This window comes from Pseudorca crassidens, chromosome 8 (assembly GCF_039906515.1).
Source record: "Pseudorca crassidens isolate mPseCra1 chromosome 8, mPseCra1.hap1, whole genome shotgun sequence".
Classification (NCBI taxonomy): Eukaryota; Metazoa; Chordata; class Mammalia; order Artiodactyla; family Delphinidae; genus Pseudorca; species Pseudorca crassidens.
In genome coordinates this window covers 103,839,520-103,858,838 of record NC_090303.1, presented here as the reverse complement: position 1 = coordinate 103,858,838, position 19,319 = coordinate 103,839,520, and the positions used below count along the sequence as shown (strand labels likewise).

Genomic DNA, 19,319 nt, shown 5'->3' with positions numbered 1-19,319 from the left:
CCCTTGTTTTTCTTCCACAGCCCATCCATCGACTTTCCAAAAGCAGCTGGAGGGGCCCATGCCGAAGCCTTCTCATCAGAGGTGATATTCTAAAGGGCTAAGCCACCAGCGTGGACACCACAGCCAACCAGGAGAAGCACCATGCGGTCTAAACTGAGCACTGCCTGTGCCTTGTGTGCTGAGGACCACTCTGGGGGCGGGTGGGGAGGGGTTAGGAGAAACCAGGTCAGTGCTTGGGGTGGGACTCGGCTGTCTTATGTTTGTGCTGCATCATTTCCCACTCTCCCTTTGCTTTCCAACTTTCACAATTTTGTTGTTTATGTTTCTTCTCTTTGCTCCTTGTGGGTTATGCGTTAAATTTTATTTTCTGTTTCATTGGTGGGGCTTAAGAACACCTGAAAGTAGAGAAAGTTGCTCTGCCCTCTTGACCTGGAGCTCCTCATTCATTCTTTTGAAGAAGGACGGGGGTGAACAGAAAGGTCAATATGCAGACAAGAGAAGCCCAGAGCGGCAGAAACAGGCAGCGCGCCCACCCTTAGCAGAGTCATCCCTGCAACCGGGCCGCCTGGGGGTGATGTTGGCTCTGCCACTGACTCACTGTGCCACTGTACCCTCTACGCCTGGGTTTTTATATGTAAAAGGGCCAGTAAGAGCCTTTACATCATAGGTATATTGTAAGCATTCGATGAGGGGTATATGGAAAGCACTAAGAACAATACCTGACCTAGAAACTGCTGTATCAGTGCTAGCCGATTTTTTTTTTTTTTTTTTGGTTACGATTGTATAAAATTTCTGGGGTCGAGAAATAACTTTTGAAAACATGGCTCTTTAAACAGTTCAACCTGTTGTAGAAAAACGAGAAGCAGCTTGAGAGTGATCAGGATGAGTCTCTACCTCAAGCTTCCTAACCATCTCCCCTGCATAGTCCATGGGCCACTTCTGCGGACCTGTAGGAAGCTGGCAGAACTCACAGGTTTCCAGAGCAGGTCCTGCTGATAAAGCCTCTGCAGATATATTCCTGCATCTCTGGCTGATTCCATCTGCAGATATATTCCTGCATCTCTGGCTGATTCCATCTGCAGATATATTCCTGCATCTCTGGCTGATTCCATCTGCAGATATATTCCTGCATCTCTGGCTGATTCCATCTGCAGATATATTCCTGCATCTCTGGCTGATTCCATCTGCAGATATATTCCTGCATCTCTGACTGATTCCATCTGCAGATATATTCCTGCATCTCTGGCTGATTCCTTCTGCAGATATATTCCTGCATCTCTGGCTGATTCCATCTGCAGATATATTCCTGCATCTCTGGCTGATTCCATCTAGTGAAGAATCCTTGAAGTTGAATGTAAAAGAAGTTTTTTTGCCATTTCTTTATGAAAATATTTCACATATCACGCAGCTTTTAGAGACGACTACATTGGTAGCAATGGCCTCTATTTTCAAAGGAGTCTTTTTTCAGGTCTGGCTTCTCATGGCAAATGTATGATTTAAAGTGATTTTCATATATATGTGTTAGCATACAGTATTTGTTTTTTTCTTTCTGACTTACTGCACTCTGTAGACACAGGGAGGGGAAAGGGTAAGCTGGGATGAAGTGAGAGAGTGGCATGGACATGTATACACCACCAAATGTAAAATAGCTAGCTAGTGGGAAGCAGCCGCATGGCACAGGGAGATCAGCTCGGTGCTTTGTGACCACCTAGAAGGGTGGGATAGGGAGGGTGGGAGGGAGACGCAAGAGGGAGGGGATATGGGGATATATGTATACTATACATATAGCTGATTCACTTTGTTATACAGCAGAAACTAACACACCATTGTAAAGCAATTATACTCCAATAAAGATGTTAAAAAATAATAAATAAATAAATAAATGACTTTCAGATTGACTTTAATTTGGGGGAAAAAGAAAGCAGTGGACTTAAATTAGGAATTTTTCTTTTTAGAAGCATTCTCCCTCTCTCCTCCTCCTCCACACACACACACGCGCGCGCACACACACACACACACACACACACACACACACACACACACACTCACAGAGATGATTTTTCTCCATAGACTGGGAAAACATTCTTTATCCAAGACTGAATTCTCTGCTTTGTGGCAAAAAGTATTTCTTCCATTCTAATGCTACTTAGTGTTTGGCATTAATTTGGTAACAAATCAGCAATAGACAATTTGACATAGCTAAAGTCAGGTTTTTTTGGTCCATGTCAAGATAATAAGGACACCTAGGAACTCAAAATGATATGATCACTTTCACAGAAGACCTTTCTCTCCGTGGGTCTAAAAATCATGCCAAAAATAGCACTAGATACCAAAAGGACAAGTGGCCTGGCTTAATGCCCTGTTGTTGATAGGATGGGCATCTTGTTGTCAACAAGAAGTTGCAGAGGGCATCCCACCTCTGAAAATAAACACTTCCCATGACTGGAGTTGCGTTGTTTAGCATCTATGAAACACAGGGATCTGAAGGTGAAAGTCAAACGTAAAGGCCAACCACAACACTACCACCATCGACAACAGTGAGACCCGTGCTTAGAGGTTACCACTGCATGGTAAGAACCAATTCTTTTGAAGGATGTATTTCTTTATATTTTTAATTGACTTTAATTAGATGACTTTTTACAGCCAAATTTTAGTCAAACTCATAAGGATCTATATATAACCAAGAAAGATAGTCTATTAATTTTTGATGAGAAATACAACGGGCCAATTGATCAGGCTCACGTGAATGAAGCAATTAAGCTCAACTGTCATCAGAAGCTGCCCGGTTAGCTGGACAGAGTGAAGGGATGAGACCTGTCATTCAGACAGGGACATTGGCCTCTCTATGGGCAAGGACAGCTTTCCTCTGCAAGGGTGGGCGCACTGCCTGTTTCGGCCGCTCTGGGTTTCTCTTGTCTGAGTATTGATCTTTCTGTTCACCGGCTCTTTCTTCAAAAGGGTTCAACCCAACACTTCTATTTCAGGTTTTTATTCCCTACAAAATAAGCATGCCCGAGTTCCCTCCCTGGATTGAGTTCTCAGCATCGCCACGTGGTCCAGCCACATAATTTCAGATAAATACCTGGGCTGTGCCCACAGGGACTAGGGCAACCAGTGCCATCGGATTTCCTTGACTTTCAAAAGACAAGTTTTCCCTTTTTCTCAGGGTTCCTGGGAAAGTTGGGGGGGGGTGGGGAACAGGGGATGGTCATTTGAAAGCTCAGGTATGCTCAACACGTGGAAGTAGGAATTTTAATGCAAAACCAAAACTATATTCTTAGTACTTTCCAAAGTCACATAAGACTCTGACAGCCCTTTAGAGCATCTGGAGCAGTTGCCTTTAGCTCCAGGAACAAGGAGACCAAGGGCAGTGCCTGAGGTTACACAGTAGAACCCAGCTCCATGACCTTCAGCCCAGGTTCGAAAGGTCACCTCCACCGAGGTGCACACTCACCGTTTCCTCACGGGACAGAGACTCTCAGGGATGACCTTCTTTTGGGAAAAGCACCCCTTCACTGCTTCCAAACCCCAGAGCCTCTCCTCTAGGAGGTAACGCTGTCTTGGTAGCCGACACATGGGACAGCGCACAGCAGACTGGAGGGGGCTAGCCTGGAGCCATGATCTCTGACGGGTGGTCTGGGATCACCAGGGACACACAGGGCCCTCGGGGTATCCTCCCATCTGGCCTCTTAGCATGTTTATACTTAATATGTGATGATGTATAATTTTCTTTTGATAGGGGTCACTTATTTGCTTCAGATATCCTTTGTCTGTCAAATCAAAACAGCACCGATGTTGACTGTTACTCTCTGACGTCAAACAGAACATAAATTGCAGCTCGAGGCCACGCAGACACACACTGAGTAGAGGCACCCATCAACGTCACCTCCGCTGGTCAAACAATGCTGGTTACTGGGTCATGCCCGGACCTCAGAGCTAGTGAATACTGGCCCTACTGTGTGCTTCAAAGGGCCCTCAACACAAGGGGGAAAAGCTACCTCCATAAAACGAAGGGTGTGGTGCTCAGTTTGCCTCAGTGTCTCTCGTCAGACTGGAATGCAGAGCAAAGTGATGTTGTCACAGAGAGGATGCTATGCTTGGAGCCGCAAGAGCCCCGCTGAAGTCCTGGCCAACAACCAGCTGTGTGACCTTGAGCAGGTTACTCCAACTTCGAGCCTCAGCTTTCTCATCTCTGAAGTGGGGCTAAGACCTACACCCCATCATTGTTACGAGTACAAAATAAGCTTCCATATGTTAAGGTCTGTGAATCAGACGCACGATAAGTGCTCACGAAATGCCTACATATGCATTCGAAGGTTCATTCATTCATTCATAAAGGAAATCAAGAGATTAGGGAGCAGAAAGGAATTGGGGCCTACGCTGGAGCTTACATGGTACAGTTTCTAAAGACACGCATAGAGGCATAAGGAAAGAACTTCATTTGAGGCACCAAGGTGACAAGATGGAAAGTGGAATGAGGGTGGCTCCTGCCTGGAGTGACGGGTGAGTCTGGGCAGGGCAGTTTGGGTGAAATGGTTTCGAGCTGAGTGGACGGAGCCCAGGAGCCGGATGGTGTTCAGATGCCACAAGGTCAGCAGTAGGAAACTGCAGGGAGAGAAGCAAAGGAAAGATCCCGAGGGCTGCCTGTGGCCTGCAAGTAAGGGAGACAGACCAGGGGCCGGCAAAGGATGGCAGCACCCTCCCTGGGGCCATGTTCACGGGCTTCAGCAGGACGTCTGCTCTTAGCTTCAGTCCTGGTTCAGGAATTCTAGTTCTGACACCACTGATGCATAAGTGTGAGGCTCACATCAGCCCTCACTTGAATTTTTTTCTCTCCTTACTTTCCACGTTGGGCCGTTTGTGCAGGGAGCCTGGGAGGAAGCCATGTTTGTTAGCACTGCCCCAAAAGCCCGTCCAAGTGCTTGGAATGTCGATAGAAATGTACATCAGGGCCATGATGCGGTGAATCAAAGATGTGCAGAGAGATGGAAAAGCCTTGACCTTGTGTTCGTACTTGGGAACTGGTGTCCACATGTCTGAGTTCATGGACCAGGCTAACTCTCCACAGCGGCGGTCCACAACCTTTTTGGCACCAGGGACCAGTTTCATAGAAGACAATTCTTCCACTGACTGCGGGGGGGGGGGGGGTGGATGGTTCTGGCACATTACATTTACTGTGCACTTTATTTCCGTTATTATTACATTGTAATATATAATGAAATAAGTATACAGCTCACCGTAATGCTCACAGGAGGTGGAGCTCAGGTGGTAAAGCGAGCGGTGGGAAGCCGCTGTGCATACAGATGAAGCTCCGCTCGCTCACCCGCCGCTCCCCTCCTGCTGTGTGACCCGGTTCCTAACAGGCCACGGACTAGTGCCGGTCCGTGGCCTGGGGGTTGGGCATCCCTGCTCTACAGGGTTCTTGGGCCGCAGCCCTCCCCCCGCAGTGTGGGAACCTCCGTAGGCCTTGCGGGATGGAGAGAACACCGGGCTATAGGGGAGGGTTGTTAGTTTCCGGTCCAGAGAGGCAGAAGCCTTACTGTTGTGTGACTGCTTAATCCAGGTGCCTCGGCCCCGGCAGTGCATCGACCTGCCCGAGTGTCCCAGTGGCGGCAGGCGGTGCTGGCCGAGCTGAGTCCTGGGAGCCGAAAGCTTCACCTGAACAAACAGCTGTGTCATCTCCACCGAATGCTGTGCGATTCAGGTCTGGGAATCAGGCCTTCTCAATGAGAAATGCCACAGCTTATGTTCTTTCGGCCATTGTGAGCAGCTTCAGAAATACTTACTAGTCCGGTACACAGCCTGGACGGGCTGTCCTTTGGAGGACCAGCGCTGTGGCCTGCCTCCTTCCCTGCTGTAGTCAAGACACAACAACAGAGCAGACAGGAGCACCTGACACAGCCTACCATGTCCTTTGCTAGCCTAGACGGGAACCCGAAGGTCAGAGGCGGGTGTCTGCTGTACAGATGCTGGATGCTGGGTGTGGGGCCTCTGCTCCCCTTCAGCCTTGAAGCAGCTGGCAGACGCAGTTCAGCGTCAAGCTGCTGGAACATGCACACTTTTGGACCGGGTCCTTCCGCCAACGAGAGGTGATTCTCAAAAAGAGACCCCCTCCTCCTAAATCCATCTGTCCAGGAGGTGAGTGATACTTGCGGCTGGAGTCCTCTTAACCGCTCCTGAGGTTTGTGCCAGGGCCGCCCATGAACAGCCTCTTCAGGGAGTTTCCACCCTGCTCGCCACCTACTTCCCCAAGGACCTGTCATTTACAGAGCGCTGCAAAGGGAACGATTGTGGGGACCTGGCTGGAAGGGCCCCCCGAGTGCCCACGTCGGGCAGGAGAGGCACAGGCTCTGCCCTGGGCAGGAACCCCAGCACGCAAATCAGCTGGCCTCTCGCAGGGACCAGGTGGAGGATGGGGCGGGGAGTTTACAAAGGGGGTCTGGACAGCCCCCTTGGAGAGCAATCTGGCAGTTTCTTACCAAATTATACATTTACCGTATGGCCCAGCCATTCTACCTCTAGCTACTTACCCAAGAAAAATGATAACGTGCCTATGAGAAATTCTGTATGCGAACATTCACAGCAGTCTCGTTCACAACAGCCCCAAGCTGGAAGCCACTCAAGTGTTACACGGCGAGAACACATGAGCAAACTAGTCTATCCACTCACTGGACCACTCCTCAGCAGTAAAAGGAATGACCTACCTGCACCAGCAGCGACGTGGGTGAACCCTGAAAGCAGGCACGCTAACGAAGCAGCCACTCAACAGGACTACGTACACATGACTCCATATATAAGACATTCTGGAAAAGGCAGAACTACAGGGCTGGACGCCAGGGGCACCCACAGTGGGTGGGGTATGGGCATGGCGGAATACTCTGGGGACATGGAAATGTTCCCTGTCTTGGTTGTGGAGGTGCTTCTATGATTGCACCCGTTAGTCAAAACATAATGAAAACTTCTCATTTAAAAAGTGTGAGTTTTACTATAAGTAAGTTATGCTGCAATGAGGCTGTAGCTATATAGATGTGACCAGTGTATCCTTGTCTCTCTAGAGTCTGGATGACCGCCCATCCCACTGTCCTTGAGAGCTGCTTTTCTGGACAAGGCTGTCCTTGAGGTTTAATCTATGCGAATGTCACTGAAGTAAATAAGGCAGGGGGCTTTGTGTCCAGCCCCCGTACGGACCGCCTAGATCAGAGAGAAGGTGATGTGAAGACAGAACAAAATAGACTAGACAGCAAGCGACACACGTGGCCTTTCCACTCTCCATCCGTGGCTAGTATAGTCCTGCTTGTGGCGGGGGTGTGTGCCCATCATTTTGCAGCAGGAGTGGATGCACAGCACACGCTGCTGCAAGCATCTGGCAGGCTTGGCCTCCAGGGCAGTCTGCCACATGCACCAGCCTTTTCTCTTTAGGAAAAGGTCTGTGAACAAGAACAGAGCTGACCTCAGGGACGCAGACAGAGTCTTCTCAGGTGACTGACACTCAGGCCCAGTTGAAAGGGTTCAACATAGTTGCCTCTAATTTTGTGTGACATAGAACTGGCCCTGTGATTCTTCAAGAGAAGCTGGTGAGCAAATGCACGAATCGGAATAGGCGGCTTCCAGGCTGAGCCCACTAGGTGGCGCTCACGTCAAACTCCAGCCCAGACACAGAATGAGCCTGAGTCCACTGTCCCATTCTGGGCATGAACTCAGAAGACAAAAGCGCAAGGCTGTATCTCATCTCCGCGGTGCAGACGGCAATGCTATTGAGCCTTTAATGCATATCATTAAATAAATCTCCAAGAACGCTGTTAACCTGCGACCTGCCACTATTTCTCTGTCGAGAGGACAAAGAAATCAGTGTTTCTGGGGAAATGTTTGTCATTTTTTTCCAGAAATAGAAGGGTTATTTCTCAGCTCCGGATAAAGTCCTGGGGGTCACTTAGTGATGAGAGCAAGTGAAGAAGTGGGGTAGGACCAGCTGACCCCAGATATTCAAACTAGAAACACCAGTAACTTAAAAGAACTCTCGTGAGGTCCCACCCTCTGAGACTCTGGTCTAACTGATTTGGGGTGGGTCCCAGGCTTGCATCTTATACTAGACAATATCATTTAATTAATTAACTAACTTCCTCAACTGTCAGCCAACATCTACGGACTCCCTCTTGCATTGGGAACAATTCAAGGATACGAACATACACGTTTAGGCTCCACAAGGCGCCTGACAAAATGACGCATCATGCATATCTTCACCTCATTTCCAAACGGGTTTGTTTGCCTGAAAATCTTCAGATGTGGCAGGCAAGTTTTTGAGGACAGCAAATGATTCAGTGGAAAAGAACCCCTTTGCATGTGGCTAGTGGCTTTTCTGCCGGTAGCTCAGATCTACGGGTGCAGCCTCTCCTGTGGTTATTCTTGGGCAGCCCTGTTCTCATCCTGAGCAACGGCCACCAGGGCCACAGACACAGGCCAAGCCCCTCCCAGCAAAACCCCTCTTTCTGACACCTGACACCTTAGAATTCAGGAGAGAAATGTGTCGGGCAGTAAATGCATATTGAAAACATTTCTAAACATTCTGTTCAGAAACATTATATACCTACAACAAGGTAACTAGCAATCTAACGCAAGGATACATTACAGTGTGAAATGTGAGGCAGTCTTACTCCAGGGGTGCAGGAAGCTGCAGGGGGATTTTTACGGGAGGGGTTTTGATGTCGGGGCTTGAAGGAGCAGAAGGAGTTGGACACCATGAGCAGGAAGTTTCTGGCGCGTGTGTGGAGGATGGGGTGAAGGTAAGGGAGAGCAAAGGCGGGAGGGCCTTCTGCGGGGGGCAGTGCTGGCACACGCCACCGATGCGGTCCTTGAGGCAAGCAGGTCCGGCACCTGGAAGGCATCAAGTGTATCTCCACTCCCCTCCACCTCCACCCTGACGCGTCGATCACGGCATCCTTCCCCACAGAGCCCAGGCCTAGCTCTAGACCACCTTTAAACTCAGCGCTCCAGGAAGCCATTAGAACTGATCAGAGCTGGCACCGAGGATGAGATTTATTTTCTGTCTAAAGGTAGGGAAATTGCGGGGAGAGAGATTAATTAGATTTGGTTGTATAATGGAAGGTCTTGTTTCCACCATGAAAAAAGCCCGTAGTGCATTCTGCACTCCAAAATAGGCACTTAAACGCACCATCTCGTTATCCTACAGTACTTCATAACCTTTACATGAACCCTATCAGTCAGGCATTTTATTTCCATCATATGTGCGGAGTAATAGTGCCGAGAGAAGCAAAGAAACTTTTTCATGATTACACAGGTAGAAAGGCTGCCTGGGAATTTATTCCCAGATAGATTTGACTTTAAAGTGCATGTTATTTTGATAGTGCTTGCTAACAGTTTGGATTTCAGGGGAGGAAGGGAGAGATGGAGGGTGGCCTGGAGGGGAAGGGAGCAGGAGGGGCGGAAGCAGCTAAGACCAAGTCCTACAGGAGAGCTCGGAGCTGTCCACAGTTCTGAAATTACTGTGAAAGCCGATTACAGCAGGACTCTCCCTGCCGGATGCCACGGTAGACACGTAAAATGCCATTCTCAGAACTCTCTTTCTCCTACATTTTGGCTTCATGTTGGCACCTCCTCAGGGTATACAAGCAATCCTATTCACGCAACTTCCGGCAGCTCTGCAGAGCAAAGTGTGTCTGAGTGGAAGGTCCAGTGCAGGGTCCTGGGAAGGAGATGTGGAGACACACACTGCTGGGATTCTCCCCACTGCCCTCATGAACTCACTACTTTCAATATTCTCATGCATCAGGCTCAACTCACACAGGCACAGGCTGCCACAGATTTAATTAGAGGGACATGGAGCATAAACCCTTGGCATCTGTCTTCATTTTCCAAGTGAACACCAGATGCCCATAACCCCAATCATGTGGTCCCTACACTGAGCCTTCACTGCTCCCCACCGGGTCTCCTAATTGGCTCCATGTTCCTGTTCATCCCTTTCCTTCTCTCTACACACATGCATAAAACTAATCCACGCCCGCCACCTTCACCACGTCTCTCTTCTGCTCCGTGTTCAGTGTGTTCTTATTGGAAAGACCCATCACACCGGGGTGGGGTTTAGGTCTTCCACACGCCAGGCTCACCCTAAACCCACCCAACCCTATCTCTCCCCATGCAGAGCCCCATGAGAACAGCCCTGCTCGGGCCTGGCCTGGCACCCCACTAACTCCAGGAAGATGCTGGCTCATGGAAAAGGTCAAGCCTGTTTAATGATTTACCCGACCTGGAACATCTCCTCTCTGTCTCCATCTATTAGACCAAACCAAACCAAACAAGACAAAACTTACTCAATTATAAGGCTCCACTCAAGCCAGACTTCCTTTCTGAGATCCTTTATGACAGCTCTTCTTTTGTGTTCAGTGTCTAAAATACCCATTTGAGGCACTTAATTTTATATTGTTATATAAGTCTGTGTCTTTCCTCTTCAACGAGATTTTAAACTTCTGAAGGATAGCAGCTGTGCTTTTGTTGCTCAATACAGCATTTCAATAAATGTTTGTTGACTTATATTGTCTTTTCGGCTTCCACTGGAGGCAAAATAAGAAAGTCTTAAAAATTAATTGCAGTAAGTCAGATTGAGATGAGATAAACAGAACTTATTGAGCATTGAGAACTGTAGATAGTTGAAGCTATAGACATCTCTTCTAAGAGAGAAATTAAAATCACATGCGCAGGACTTCCCTGGTGGCACAGTGGTTAAGAATCCGCCTGCCAATGCAGGGGACATGGGTTCGAGCCCTGGTCCAGGAAGATCCCACATGCTGTGGAGCAACTAAGCCTATGCACCATAACTACTGAGCCCACGTACCACAACTACTGATGCCTGCGCGCCTAGAGCCCGTGCTCTGCAACAAGAGAAGCCACCACAATGAGAAGCCCATGCACCACAACAAAGAGTAGGCCCCACTTACTGCAACTACAGAAAGCCTGCGTGCAGCAACAAAGACCCAACGCAGCCAATAAATAAATTAATTAATTTTTAAAAATCACATGGGCATTAAAATCACCTGAGTGTCACAGAACAAGTCTTAGCTTTGAAAAATTATTAAAGGGAATTTTATTATTGTAGGGGTTATATCATTCCTCTCCTTGTAACAGAAAGGATTTGAGCTGGCTAGAAAGTAAAGTCTAAAAAAATTTAATTACAAGACTATAAATATATATTGGGGATATATTACAATATGAAGAATAACATTCCCAGGCATTCACTAGAAGCAAAATTCTCTGCTGTGCACTTTGCATGTATCATTCCACTTAATTCTTATAATGTGCCTATGAGGTGAGCACTATTATTAACATCTTAAAAATATGGAAACTAAGATCTGTAGAAGTACAGCAACTATCAAGGTCACACAGCCAACAGTCAGTTGCAGACTGGAATTCACATTAAGGTCTCTGGGACCACAGGGCTTCAGTTCTTAACTCCTGTGTCATGATATCAGGCAAGGTACTGGGGCATTGTGCTATGTTGTCAACCTAGATTTCTATTTTCTAAATAAATGGAATGCTCTTCTGCATCCCAGCCTATAATGTTAGAGAGTAACCCTGGGCAGAAGGAATCTATGTCTCAGTTTATTATTTTCACAGATGCAGAATGTGACTTCATAAGTCAACCGGAGTTCCAAAGGAATACAATTCTGTACAATTTGTTTGGTACAGGTAAATAAGCAAGGTTAGGGCAACAATATCCACAGAGGATGGCCTGACATGTAAACAAAATGCCTCTGAATACTTCTCAGTTTCTGTTCTATTATTGCTCTGCTTGTCAAACTCCAAAATGCCAATGCTACATAACTACAGGGTATACCAAATTTTTCTTAAAATTGATTTCTGTTATAGAAGGATTGATTTTCTCTAGCCCATATGATTTTCAGAATGATCTTAAAAGATACAAGAAATTATAATTATATAGAAATATAATTTTTCTAAAAAAAAGCACTCAAGCCAATGGGAAAACTAATCCAAAAAAGAGTCATGTCAGGAAAATGTCAAGAAACAGCCAAGTCTACCAAAAACTGCTATGAAAACACACAATGGACCCTTAACAGAGAACATTTACCTGGTTATAATCTCTATTATGAAAGATTGCTTTATTTTGTTGACATTCTGATATAAAGACTTAGTGAAACACTTTATGTTAAAAATAATAGCTTTGGGCTTCCCTGGTGGCGCAGTGGTTGAGAGTCTGCCTGCCGATGCAGGGGACACAGGTTTGTGCCCCGGTCCGGGAGGATCCCACATGTCGCGGAGCGGCTGGGCCCATGAGCCATGGCCGCTGAGCCTGCGTGTCCGGAGCCTGTGCTCCTCAACGGGAGAGGCCACAACAGTGAGAGGCCCGCGTACCGCAAAAAAAAAAAAAAAAAAAAAAAAAGGCAATAAATTAGCACCACTAAAAATCTGATATTTACAGCTGTAATTTTACCCAAGGCAGTTGTTCTGATGGCACAGGATTGAGAGCGAGCCAGGCCATGCTGGATTCCAGCTCTCCTGGGCACCAGCTATGAGATGACAGAGTTCTCACTGTGAAAGGCGGAGAAGAATGCTTTTTTGCAGGACTGATATCCTAGGGTGGGCGCACTTAAGACTCATTCAATACATGATGGCAATTATTATTACTATGATTATTTAAAAAATACCAAAAGCAGCTCACTCTTCGTTGGCATCCTCTATGGAGGGGTCATCATCCTCATCGTGAGCACTGAAACCAAGGCTTCAGCCATACCATCTTGTCCTTCGGTTTGTGGCTGGTTTGGCAAACTCTTGTGCCAGGTCCTCAGAACCTATTTCTCTTCAATTCTAACTGATGCAGTAAAACCTTTACACCATGTGTCGAGCACAAAATGCTTTTCAGGTTTTGAGTTTTACAAATTTATATAAGATGAAATGAAATATCCATCATCTACAATAAATTCTATTGCCCCAGAAGGGGTAGATGAATCTCAAGGCATAATACACCCCTGCCTGCCGTGGCCCTGGAAGGTGCATGTCTGCTTGAAAAATAGTCGAATAATTCGTCCTTAGTGAAAACCATTTGAGTTTCTATTTGAACTGTGCTTTTTTTAAAAAAAAACACCTATGGATACTTTGTTTTCACTACGGGGGTCATCTTCAGTTTCTCGGGGCTTGATTTTTCTACTAGTCTAATGGAAACGATTAATCACCTTTGGCCGCATGTCTACATGTATCTTTCATTTATCAAGTGAAATTATTTTCCCCATGTTGTTTTTCCAAGGATATGCTCATATTCTACCTAAACTTAGTAGAAAACAGACAGCAGCAGTTGTGAAACACAGATGCTGTGATTAATGCTCTCTATGGAACAATACTTTTTAGCAACTCCTGCTGTTTGTTTAAATTTGCTTAGGAAAATTAGGATGCCTCCCCGTAAATAGTCACAGGAATTCACACAACATTGCCAGTAGCACAATCCCATTTCTTTGAACATTTCCCGAGCACTTCACCTTTTCGAACAAAAAGTGAGAGAAACCGTGGAGGGTATGAAGGAGAAGGAAAAGGTGGGAACAAGAACACAGGCAGGGGTGAGGGTGGAGGGGTTGTAGGTGGGTGGGGGAGGGGAGGAAGAAGGAGGAAGGAGGAAGACGAGGGGAGAGAAAGAAAATAAAAATGGAAGCAGTAAAAGCCATCCCTGCCACACTCTCCTTGCTCTGCAACTGGTTTTCCCCTTGCCCACTCAACAAATGGCTCCACCAAACTTCAATCATGTCTTAACACCTCCGGACTCCAAAGATGAGTTCCTGATAACGCACCCCACGCTGTGTGCGGCTGTGTCTACCCAGAACTGAAAACTCAGCAAAATCACGCTTGCACTCATGTCTTCCCTCCCCACTCACACTTTTGGGTCCCAAATGTTGCATTTTTGAGAAACAAGATGAGCTTAGGGGTGCTGCCCTCTCTATTACGTATATAAAACCAGGAACCTTCCTGGGAGTCCTAGGTCGAATCACCATGCCCTAGAGGGGCCACAGCTGATTACAAAGTGGGGCGGGGAAGGGGGAATCTTTCTCTGCAAACCTGGGAACCAGAGCAGGAAGTGGTGGAGCTGTTCTAGGAAGGGGGGCTTCACAAATGGGCAAGAAACTGGACTCAAGTGACCCCCTCGGCCCTGGAGGCATCACGGAGGTCCCACAGCATGGGGACACTTTGCTGTCAAGAAATAAGGTGCCTCATTTCCTGCCCTAAGAATTAAGCAACTAATCAGCGCTCTGCTTTGCGCTTTGTTTTGCAGATTTCACGTTAAAAGAAAATGAAAGAACAATCTTACCCATGAGGAATTTTGCTCAGGACATAATATCCAGTATAGGAGTGTTGATATATCTGAAACAGACAAAAAAACACAAGAAACAATAAAACAGGCGTTGAGACAAAGGTTGTGATTATGATATTTTTCAAATCACTGTGACTCCTAATAAACAGCCCTGGACCAAAAGTAGTCAGTCCGGAGACCTGGCGGCAAAGTCTTTTATTTACTCAGGAAGTTAATTTGCATACCCTGTTTGTTTTATTTTCACCATTTGCATGTAGTTTACCGGGCAGCCAGAGGCTAGATGTCATCTCCATGACTACCTGGCTTGTGATTAAATCAGGGGCAGAGACTTCCAGCTCAAATAAATGTAGCACAGAACTAAGAGGACACTACTCACTGGAGGCTACCTGACAGCCAGCTGGACCCTGAAACTGTAAGACCCACGCACTGCTGTGAACTATGGACGATTCTACTGTGAATCCTCGGTGAGTACTGAAGCCAAGATAGGCTTCACTGGGCAAACTCCTGCCCCCTTGGACAATTTGATGTGCAGGTTTTAGCTTCACAGAATGGTCAATAAACTAAGAACTCATTGCAAGGGGAGCATGGCTTTCAAAACTAAGGTAACAACAACAAAACAGCATTTCCAAACTCCTGTAACCCCCAAATCTCAGATGTCCCTCTTAAACTCTTGAACCCAGGAGAATACTCCCCAACCCATAAATGCAGTGACTACAATGCGAGGGATACCCCCAAAGAAGGGAGAACGTGGTCTCCATCCTCTCCAGCTTTCTGGATAGAGGCCCTCCCCAGGGTGTGGAATGTGATGGGTTACCCCGCAGGGTTGAAGTGAGAACCGTACATTTCACTTTCTTTCCTCTACCTGTGGAACTTTGGAGAGTTGGCACCCTGTGTGGGCAAATGTTCAGGGACTAGCATTTTAAAAGCAGCTCTCTACAGATAACAGGTGAGGGACATGCAGCTGAGTAAGACAGATCTACTGTAGAGCACGTGTAATATGCATGCATTTGGAACTGATGATGGAAGTGAATCTTCAAAGGAAAAATGGGTAGGATTTGCTAATACCTCTGACCCCCCATCTAGTCTGGGCCCCAAGATTAATTTCTAGGAAGTCACAGTGGATCAGTTATTTGGAGAAAATAAACAACAGCACTTAAGTCCCAATGCCGTTTTGCTTGCAGTGATGTCAAGACTCCTGAACCAGACACATGGGGCCTGGGGTGACCTGCTGGATGCAGGAGATGGGCATCTGACTGGGGAGTTACTTTAAATACTGGTCTAATTATGAAGAAATAACCTCTAAGGAACAAAACCGTGAAGAAGAACTTCACAGAGCTGCCATGGCGATCTGGGCGGGGCCAGAGGACCCTAACTGCTGTTTCTGAAGTGCTGCCCAGTGATGCTCCCCCAGGAGAAGAAGGAAAGACCTGTGGACCAGCCCCTGTGTCCTGAGCAGACTGATGCTCAGAGAGCCCCTCCGAGGTCCTGGAGCTTCGACTAAACGTTGCCTCTGTGAGCAGACGCTGGAGCAGAAGCTGGGTGGATCCGTCCCACTTCTCCACGGTTATGGCATCGGGTGCTGTGCTGTGTAGTGTTTCCGACCTCTCCTTCCAACACGTGTCTTTTCATACTATGTGTCTCACTTTATTTTCACAGTAACCCCAGGAAGGCAAAAGATTACCTTTGCTTGTTAAGATAGGAAGCTGAGGTGCAGAAAGGGTAGAGGAGGGTGGAGGAAAGGCAAAGGGGATGGGAGGAGGGGAGGCACAGGGAAGAGGGGCAGAGGAGGGAGGGTGGACCCTAATTCCGTACGCTTGAGTGCCGGGGGACTTAGTGACTCAAACAAATAGAATGTGACAGAAATGATGGTCCTAGGCTTCTGAGAGCGGGTTATAAAAGGTAGTGTGGCCACCTCCTAGCTCCCTTTCAGATCACTTGCTCTGGGGGAGGTTGGCCACCATGGTGTGAGGACACTCGAGCAGCCCTGTGAGGAGGTCTATGTGGTGGGGGGCCGAGGTTCTTCCCCATTCGATCACCAACATCCAGCAAGGAACTCAGGGAGCTTGGAAGTGGATTCCTCACCAGCAGTCAAGGCTTCAGATGATGCGGCCCTGGCTGATAACCTCATGAGAGAACGTGAGCCAGAGATGCTCAGATAAGATGGTCCTGAATTCCTGACCCACAGTAATCACGAGGTAAGGTTGGTTATCTTAAGCCACTAAGTTTTGGATAGTTTCTTACACAGCAATAGGTAAATAACCTATCTAGTTTAAATCCAAAGAAAAAAGATAGCTAGTAAATCAGATGTGAGGACACTGAGTTACTGGGTTCCCTCCCTAAAAACTTTCAGCAACTTCTAAAACAAATATACAAATTCCTTATCGAAAAGAGTGTCAGTACAGAAGAAGTGAGGGGCTGGTGGGGGGCCATTATAGGCAAAAACACTTGGAGGAAGCCTTTGAAATGACCGCAGAGAACAGTCCAAAGCACCAAAGGTGACGGTGGTGGTGATGCTGGTGTTGAGAATGGCTAGCATTCTGAAGCACGTACTATGTACTAGGTAGCATGCCAACTCCTTAGCATACATGAATTCATTCAATCTGTATGAGGAAGGTATTAGTATTCCATTTTTAGGATAGGAGAATTGAGTCAAACGCAAGCAGGATTTGGCCTGAGGTCTGTTTCTCTCTAAGCACATATTGGAAATTGCCTGAACAAGGGGTATAGCTCTTAATTCTCAAGTTACAAATCCAAGATGATTGTTGTCAACTGAAAAATCCAGAATACCAACAGACATAATAAACACGCAAAGTAAGGACATGTGCTGTCTTTCTTGGTCTTAATCTGGAAACAGTGATTTCAATTCATTCTCTGGTTATGACATTCCCAAACCCCTAGACTTACATCTTTGCATACCTCTTTAAATATACCTGCAAATGACCCTGAAATTCAGCTTTGTGACTATCTTCTGAGTGGAAGCAATGAGAACAAGGAAGACAGAATTAAAATAACCTCATAAGGGCAATGGTAAGAAGATGAGAGAGAACTACCCCTTTACAATTCTATGTCTGTACTGTCAGGCAAAAAGAAAAAAGACGGCATATATGGATGGGAAATGTAACAGAATATCTGGAAAACTAAATCACTAATTAGAAAAATTCAAACAAAATGAAAGAGAGTCAGGAAGTAGAGACTGGATCTGCCAACTATGTATGGGACAGAAGCATTCCAGAGTAAACTGTTAATGCAAATGGAAAGCCTTTAACATGAAAGTGTAATTATGACTCAGTGCTACTCAAAAAAATGGGGAAGTGGCAGGAAGATGCAAGGATTTTCTCATTGCTCCAAGATGAAACAATCAAATACCATTCTCTTCCACAAAATATTCCCTCTACCTGGAGCCAAAAGAACCCCAGGCACAAAGAAAACAACTTTGAAAGAGGACAAATTTCAAGAGTTTCATTTGCACGATGGCTTACCTCAAAACGCATTAACAATAAACTATATCTCACTGAAAGAATCTGTTCCTTGGAGAGATAAAAGTCTTTCTTTCTTTCTTTTTTTTTTTTGTGGTCTCTATCTCCTGTATTTATGCTTCTTTCTTTAAAACAGACTCTAAATACTTCTGATCATGGAAAAAAGTACAAAGAGTTGGAAGTTGGTAAGACTGCATTGTTATTCTGTGAGTGGACTTTTAGAAGTTCATGAATATATAAGTTACTTCGGTTTCTTCCCACAGCAACAAATTGCTCTTGAAAAATGAATGCATGAAAACCTGTTACCCAAAATACCATTCACAAGATGGGAAGACAATTTCAGCATAGTATTTTTTAAAATATATCATGCAACATAGTTGATACTGACATTCAATAATTGGGAAAAAATAACCAGTGAAGGGCTTGTCTTGGGCTAAGGTCATATTTGGTCTGCTTCTAATATTTCTGAAACATCACTCTGCCCACAGCTTTCTTTCTGATCCTCTCCCTTCATCACCCCCTGAGCCACACTTTTGATTTCTCTCCGGTCTTTCCTACCTCAGCCCCATCACGCATACTAGCCCAGACTCACTTTACATCTTCTTCCTCTATAAAACCTTCCACTCTTGTAGTTTCAAACTATGATTATCTGAATATTGGTAATTTCACAGATCTATCTCCTCAATTGTAGACCAGTGTACCAGATTCCCCCCTCGACATCTCCATCTTATGTCTCACAGGCACCCCAAACTCAATATTCTCCAAGTTATCTCTTATCTACCCTTAAAACCCAGTTCTCCTTTGATACTTCCTATCCCAGTCGGTGGCTCCCTCATCCCCTCAGTAATCTGAGCTGAAAACCTAGTTTTTCCTGACTCCATTCTTTGCCTCCTTCCTCCTCTGGCTCAATTCAATCTATCTCCAAATTGTGCCAGATTAACTTCTTAAGTCCTTCTCAAATCTATCACCCACTCGTCATCCCTATGGCAAGCACCTTCCTTCAGGCCTCCCTCCATCCTTCCTCTCCGGGACTAACCTCTGAGATCTTGACCCCATCCCCTCCTGATACCTGTTGAACTTTATCAACTCCTCTACCACGAATTACGTGCCTTATATTTTTCATCACTCCCTCTCCTTGTTCCTTCTCCCGAATCTGCAGAATTCAAATCTCCCACATTAAAAAATCCTTGGTCGTTCTCCCTGCCACCCCTCCGACTCCTTCTTCTTTGAAACTATCATGGCACTTCATAAGGAAAGTCTACGCTGCTTCACTTTCTATCACTTTGAACCCACTGCATTATCCTCCCGACGTCCTCAAAGCGCCACCTCCAGGCGGATGTCCCGCTGCCGTACACATGATATCTTCCTAATGTCCAGCGTGCTCGCTCTCTCTGCGGTACGTGATAAAGGTGACAGGAATCCTTCTCCCTTCTTCACTCCATGGCGGGTCACTGCTTTCGATCTCCTCTTGCCTTCCTCCTTCCAGCCTCTTTGCCTTTCCTTTCTGCTGTGCAGACCCC

General features: G+C 46.3%; 1 protein-coding gene across 5 annotated transcripts in view; it reads right to left on the bottom strand.

Annotated features, from left to right (window-relative positions):
- Positions 1–19,319, bottom strand: part of DPP6 (dipeptidyl peptidase like 6) — a 1,023,012-nt gene that overhangs the window by 227,472 nt on the left and 776,221 nt on the right. For all 5 annotated transcript variants that reach the window (XM_067747535.1, XM_067747534.1, XM_067747537.1 and 2 more), the window contains exon 6: positions 14,321–14,373. In XM_067747535.1, coding sequence (XP_067603636.1) covers positions 14,321–14,373 — 53 coding nt within the window. The remainder of the gene's footprint in view (positions 1–14,320; positions 14,374–19,319) is intronic.